The sequence below is a fragment of the Gavialis gangeticus genome, unplaced genomic scaffold (genome assembly GCF_001723915.1).
Source record: "Gavialis gangeticus isolate Ggan-Ray unplaced genomic scaffold, GavGan_comp1, whole genome shotgun sequence".
Lineage (NCBI taxonomy): Eukaryota > Metazoa > Chordata > Crocodylia > Gavialidae > Gavialis > Gavialis gangeticus.
The window spans coordinates 34,504,474-34,512,054 of NW_017729027.1; the positions used below are offsets into that span (position 1 = coordinate 34,504,474).

The 7,581-nt window shown below is 41.0% G+C and overlaps 1 protein-coding gene across 2 annotated transcripts in view; it reads left to right on the forward strand.

Annotated features, from left to right (window-relative positions):
- LOC109299990 (collagen alpha-1(XXI) chain-like) overlaps window positions 1-7,581 on the forward strand; it is a 200,378-nt gene that overhangs the window by 89,266 nt on the left and 103,531 nt on the right. For both annotated transcript variants that reach the window (XM_019520549.1, XM_019520551.1), the window contains one exon: window positions 5,470-5,523. In XM_019520549.1, coding sequence (XP_019376094.1) covers window positions 5,470-5,523 — 54 coding nt within the window. The remainder of the gene's footprint in view (window positions 1-5,469; window positions 5,524-7,581) is intronic.

A 7,581-nucleotide genomic window follows, 5' to 3' on the forward strand; every position in this document is an offset into this window, starting at 1 on the left:
CTTTCAGTGCCCCTTGTTGTCTCACTGCTCTTACAGTTAATTTTTTTTTTTTCCTGAGATGTTATCTAAATTTGCTTAACTGCAGTTTAAACTTATTGTCATATATATCAGTGGCAGAGGAAATGAGTCTCCATTTTTTGGGGGTAGTCTTTTGAGTATTTTAAAACTTCTGTCATGTCCTCCCTTATCTCTTTCTCTGAGCCAAACATACTTAATTCTTTTTAACTTTTTCTTATATGGTACATTTTCCAACCCCTTTATCATCTTAGTCAGTCACTTCTGCCATCTCTAGTTCTTTTACATCAGGGCTTGGCAATTATTTGGGCTTGCGAGACAGACAGGGAGTTTTGGTAAGCTGCTGCAGGCCAAATCAGCATCCCCTCCTCACTCAACAGATCACCAAAACTCCCTAAGCAACCCAATCCCATCCACCTAGCCATGCCTTGCAGCCAGGGTTCCTGGCTGGTCTCTGTGGAGACCTCAGGATCATGGGCTGGTGAACAAGGCAGAGCTGTGATCTACCCCCCACATACCTTTGCCCACAGAACTGGTTCCTGTTTTAAGGGTGTGTGGGCAGTGAATCATACCTCTACTCCATGCATGGCCCAGATGGGGCATAGGTGGGCGGGGAGTGGCATTTGGGAATGGGATTGGCAGGGCAAAGGCAAGGATCTTGGGCCCTGGCCCCACGCTGTCACTGCCGTGTTCCTAGTGTTGCTCCTCACCCACCTGCAGACCCGTCTGAGGCAAATGTGGAGCTGGGCTGCCTTGGCAGTGGGACCCGGTCCTGTGGCAGTTGGAAGGTGCTGCCGCCAGGGCTGCCAGGAAGTGAGTCCAGCTGCCACGTCGCTACAGCCCCACTGCGTACCTGGTGGGCAGCAGGACCAGCTGCTTGCACCATAGCCCGGGTTGCCATCTGTGCTTGGGTTGAGCAGGGCCAAGGGACCAGCCACAGACTAGACAATATCCCTCAGTGGGCTTTCCACCCTTTCTCTACATCCTTTCTCTAAAGTGGTGCCCCAAATAATAATCCCAAATAGACTGGATTATTAGACCAGTATGCTCTATAGGATCACAGGTTGCTAGAGTCGTACAGGGTGATGAGCGTAATTTGGGTTTTTTTGTTTTTGCTTTGTTTTTTTTTAAAGTACTAACATGGTTCTTGGCACAGTATAAAGCACAGAAAACAATATCATGATCCCTGTTCTGAAGAATTTACAATTTAAAATGTAGACTCCATACATTGCATAAATACTGAGAGAAAATAATGCTAAGCTTTATGCTTTCATGAAATAATACAGCAAAGATCCCTGATATGGAGTTCTGAAAATCCAAAAGGGTAGTGGGCACTTGCTGGGTATCAGCTGCTCTGATGATTATGGTTGTATGGGTGTCAGGATATTCACATGGCAGAAACATAATCATGTTTTATTGAGGCATAAAGTACCCTGTTTACTGTGGCATAAGTGTAGGCACACAAATGTTTATTGTGCAGCAGAGGAGCAGGCAACCCTATTGTAGATGCATCTACCCACGCTTTATTTAACAATCTGGTCTTGTCCACACAGATGTTGCAAAGTTCCTGGAGTATCTTTACAAAGCTACGTATAAATTCTTCTTCATAAAAGGGATGGCATGCTTCCAAAGGATTTCTGTCTAGAAGCAGAATTTTCCTTTTAGTAGATGTTATTGCTGCATTTGATCTGGACCAAACAGTCACAGCTGGGCCTGTATCCCTAGATAGATAATAAAATTCTGAAGAATGTTTATTTTCATACTGATGTATGCAGGTTAGAAACCAAAATAACCTGAACTTGTTATTGGTGTAAACTTCTACATAGATCTGTCCTTCCAGAAGAAGTCATAGTATTCTGGTAGACTTTAACATGAATTAATGTATATAGGACTTGATTACTCCACACAAAACTGCCTTATTCTTTCACATCTTGTAATTGTAAAGATAATTTGGATTTGGAATGATAATTTTTGATGAGCCATCCTTTTGTTTCAAAAGAAAATTCAGGAGTTGCTTGGAATTAATCATAAACTCCATGTTTAAAATCCAGATTAAACACAATTCATTCCCAAAATACTTTGGGTAGCCAAACTGCACTATAAATGGTTTGTTGTAAACCCATTTAAATACTTTTATAAGTAGAAAATTCTTTGGCTTAGAGGAGAAGGAAGGACCAGCAGCTTGCTTTTTCTGAGAACTAAATCTCCAGGTTTGATTTCAAGAATGTTAATACTTTTGTTTTTCTCATACAGGCATGCTTAAACCAAATGCCAAAATTGAAGGGGCAAAAATTTTCTTTAGCCTCCTTAAAAAAATAAAGGAAGCAAATATGAAATGGCCACTGGTTTGATTCATTTGATAACAGTTTTAAAATGTTATTGCTTGCCCTGCAGAGCTTCCATATTTTATCCTAAGTAATAATGTTTTATTATTATTAATTGCCCTTTTGCAGTCAGTAATCACTCCTCAAACTTCAGAAGAAAATTTCTTCATTTCTCTCTTATTGTTCACACAAACTCTTTTAAGCTTCTGCTTATTTATCGTATCACAATAATAAAATTTCACTTCTTTGGATCTATCGTTGTCCCAACATTTGGATTTTTTTTTCTGTTTCTATCCTATTCATCCTCCTCCTCTTCTCAGTATGACTCCTAGTATGATGATTAATTTTGTAATTCTGAAGAGGTTTAAAAATAATGTTTCCAACTCTCTCCTCATCTATTGACTCTTCCTTTCTAGTCAGTCATTTCTCAATTTGAATTTAGTAGAGTTCTTAGCAACAAAGGAGGCTGGCAGGATTCAGGCTGTAAGTGGAGGTCTTGGATCCAGAGAGATAATATGGAATATTTTGTTTCACAGGCAGGATCAAAGTCATTTTATCTTTCACTAATTGGATGATATGAGTCTCAAACTTGTTTTTTTGTTATTTAAATGTAGCATTTATTGTATTAGTCCAAACAAATGACTCCACATTTTAGTGTTTAAATGCATATTTATGCCTTCAATAATAAACCCCCGAACTATTTTTTGTTACTTATAGAGCATCTGAGTTGTATCATCAATAATATGAACAGCCATCAAACAATTTATGTAAAAAAGCTGAAATATAGTGAAGTTGCTTGGGAATTGCTGTACACAGTAAACCTAATTTTTAATAGTTTATTTGGCAATGAAATGTATTTCAGACTGAAACTGGATACACATGTACATGTAAGCAGCATTTTTCACACTGAAATTTAGTTTACATGTCTACTTTTCTGGACTTTAGTAAAGCATACTTAACAAGCTTAGGGAGCTGGTAGACTGAACACGCTAGAGGCAAGTCTGAGGAGAAAGGGAGTCCAGGATTGCTAATTGCACTTTAAGGAGGCCTCATTAAGTTTGCTGGAGCTGGAGCAAACTATTCCAGTGCAAAGACTGAATAGGAGATGTAGCATGAGGTTATCCTGGCTAAACTGTGAACTGACGTTGGAAACTTGGTCATATTTAGCTAGGGAAGAGTAGTGAACAAATATGCAGGGAGAAAATCACAGTAGCTTAGAGCCACTGGCTAGACTCCAGTCTTGCAGAAAAGGACTGGAGGTTACATTGAACAACAAACTGAATATATGTCAATAATTTGCTCCTATAGTGAAGAGGTCAGTAGGGTATTGGGTATGTTACTAGACATGTCACTTGCAAATCAAGAATGTCACTAGCAAATTCTCCTGCTCTTTTTGCACTAGTGAGGACTTGGCTGGAGTACTTTGCTCAGTTTTTGCACTGTCACTTCAAGGAAGAAGTTGACTAATTAGGGAGAGTCCAGTGGGGAGTGACACAAACAAGTAGAGATCTGGAAAAAACATGACCTGTAAGGAAAGGCTGAAAGTACTGGGTTTATGTATTTTGGAGAAGAGAAGACTTGGAGGTTGGTGAGGAGATTTGTTATACCTGAAGGGTTTGTTACATGGAGGATGGACTCTTCTCTGTAGCTGCAGGGGTCAGAACAAGAACGCCGGGATCAGAACAAAACTGAAGTACAAAAATTATGTTGGCTATTATGGAGTACTTTCTCACTGTGGCCTTATCCACACGTGGTGTGGACATTTGGTTCCCCAGAGACAACTAATGGCAGCACACCTTGTGCTGCCATTAGTTGTCCCCAGGGAATGCCTGTGCCACATGCACTCTGGCATGTGGCAAGTTACCTGGGGGTAGGAGAGCTTAGGGCCAGCACTAGGCTGGCTCCAGCAGCCTTGCATGGGGCTCTCGGGCCCTCCCAGGGCTGCAGCGGGGTTGATCCTGCTGCGTAGGGCCTGGCCTGGAGCCACAGCGTGGCTCTGGGGGGCCTGACTCCGCTTTTGAGCGGCGCGCACTGCCCATATGTGTGCTGCTCTGCTATTTTTCTCTGTGGGTTTTTTGACCCCTGGATACCCAGGAGTCAAAACCCGCCACGCCACTCGTGCAGCACAGAGAACGTCTGAACATACTACATAGCTGTACTCATCTGGACGCAGCCTATCTGGGCAGGCTGTTCCAAGGTTTAGCTACCCTCAGAGATGTAGAGTCTCCATCTCTGGAAGTTTTTAGGAGCAGGCTAATAGGTTAGGTAGTCTTGACTAGTGTTGTTGTGGGACCATCTTGCTGTGAGCAGGAAGCTGGAGTAGATGACGTCCCAAGGTACCTTCCAACTTTATTAGTCTTTTATTCTATGTAACTAACTATGGGATAATATTGAAGCTAGTATCATGCAAACTATTAAGTTATGCAATGATGTAGTGAGCAGAACAGGGCAAGGTGTTCCAGGATCCATATCTCATGGGCACAATAACTTTAATACATTTTGAATCAGGATGGGCTTTAGTTACATTTTTAGCCTAGGAGTTGCAACAATAACAGCTTGGGTAATAAGAAGTATTGGCACTCCATCCCTAGTTCAGGGCATTTTATGAAGTTTTGATGTTGAAAAGCTAGCTGTGTTATGCACTGCTATTGGGAGGAATTTCATGTATGCATACATTGTACACTTATTTTATCTAGAGCACTTATACGTTTATATGGCAGAATGCTTATATAAATGGTAAGTATTCTATGTTCTTTATGAAAATAAAGAACAAAATTGTGGGTTGACAATTCATTCTCTGTTTCAGAATGTCTTTTAAAAACATTTGTTTGTAGGTTTTGGGAGAGGAGCAGGTGTAAACATCCTATAATATGAGCGGACCATAAAGGGAGTTGCTATAAGTGTCTGGTTGGCTGAGTTCCTGGTAAATGTTTACTTTAATGTTGCTAGTATGTGATGTTAATGCTGTTAGGGCGTCTGCAGTTGTGGATTTGATGTCTTTTTATTGTTTTACATCTGACTAAAAAAAATAATACGCTACCATTTGAATTCACTGGGGGACAGGGGATTGCAGAGAGAGAACAATTTTATGCTTGAGTTTCCTTTTTAGCACTATTTTTTTCTTTTAAAGGGAGAAGCTGGACAGCCTGGTTCTCCTGGCCCAGAAGGACATCAGGGTGAGCCTGTAAGTATTTTAATTTCTGAAAGACTTTTTTCCCAATAATAATACTGATATTCTGTTTCACAATATTTTGTCATATTGTGATATTTAAGTGTTGTTTTGGGGTTTTTTTTAAAATTAATTTACCATGCACCAAATTCTCATTTAAAGCAAGAAGTAGGCGATGTATTAAAAAGGTATTTTAGGGATGGGGGGGTTCAGTATTTTCCAAAATATGCAGAAGTTCTTTATATGTAATAGCTTTTAAACCATCCTCCCTCTCACATTACTCCCTCCCATTCAGAGTTGGGCTGGACTGTTCATAATGGCAACAGCAGCAGTTGCTTACACAGCAACTATTTTGTGTATTTATAATTGTCCTCATAGCCAATGTAGACTTGGTCTATTCTGAAACTTGTTAATCATTTACTGTCTTGTTTGCCACTTCTCTTTTTCTTCTCATCCTTTTTTCCTCACCTTTTGTCACCTGTTTGCTGTTTTGAAAATTGTTTTCTTCGGTCTTATTATTTCTTTTCTTCCTGCTGTCCTGGTGGACTCTCTGATCACTGGCTCATCCTTGTCGCACTTTTTTTCCCAGAAAATTCTTAATCTGTTGGCAACTCCAGTTTCTGAGGGTAGTAGCTCCTATTTTTTTCTTCATTTGGCAGCTGCCAGGGTAGAGACAGTTATACTGTCTCCTTGTTTCCAGCTGTTTTGGCTTTTTTAAGTTACCAGGCTCAGCTCGTATGATGAGCCAAGAAGCCTGTAGAAGCAGCTGAAAGCTAGAAGCAGAGAATGAGCCAGTTATCTGCAGACCTCCACTAATTACTCTACCAAGTATAGGCTACAGTTAGAGTTCATGGTCCAGGAAGTATTAAATTCTATATTGCAAAATATGACAACACAACTTTACAACTTCATAAACTTAGGTGGTACCACACCTTAGAGCAAAGCCAAAGGACTGGTTATTAGTACTGGAACAGAAATAGCACTTCAAGTCTAATTTCTTTTTTCCTTGGACATATAATTACTATTTACCAAACAATCAGCTGAACTGCAAAATACTGGACCCATAATGCCCCAGAATTTCTCCCCTTGAGCCAACCAAGTCGTTGTTTTCTTTTCCTCCTGAGCAATCACATGATTTTCAGGATGTGTTTAACCCTTTCCAGGTTGCAGTGCCATTACCTTATCACCCATTTTTATTAAGATAACTCACTGCGAATGTTAGCTAAAATGATAAAATATAAGTAAAGACTTCTTGAGGACAATGCTTTTCATGGAAGCTTGAATGTTCAGTCTGTAATATAACAGAAGTTTTATTTCCTAATTTAAGTTAGTCTCCCTTTTTCAAGGAAAAATGTTGTTCAATTTTAGATTTATCATGGCAGATATGGCAGAAGGAAAAGGCATTTTTGAGTTAGGGCTCATTAAAAGCTGACTTTGACAAGCTCAGTAGGTTTGTCAGTGAGGCTCTAAGGGATCGTGACCCCAGGGGGAGGGGAGTTCAGGAAGTGTGGTTGCTCCTCAAGGGAGCAATCCTCAATGCACAAGCTAATTCTATTCTGTATTGGAGGAGAGGCAGCAAGAGGGCAGCAGCTCCCTTGGCTCTCCAGGGATCTAGCAAACCTCCTGAGGCTAAAAAGACAGGCCTACAAAGGATGGAGGATGGGATTCACTTCCAAGGAGGAATATTTTGCAGTGGTCCGGTCCTAAAGGGAGCAAACCAGGAAAGCCAAGGCTGCAACTGAACTCCAACTAGATTTGAGTATCAAGGGCAATAAAAAGCCATTTTTCAGGTATGTGGGGAGCCGGAGAAAAAGCAACGACAACGTTGGACCCCTGCTAAACCGGATGGGACGACTAACACCCAGAAAAAAGCAAACTTGCTAAATGGGTACTTTGTGTCAGTCTTTCATCAGTCCCATGGGACACCCATGCCCACTACAAGACAGGGAGGTCCGGGTGAGGGAGATCCCCTGCCCTCCATCAATGCTTACCTCGTGAAGGAAAACCTTGAGAGGCTGGATACCTTCAAGTCAGCTGGCCCTGACAATCTACACCCCAGGGTATTCAAGGAGC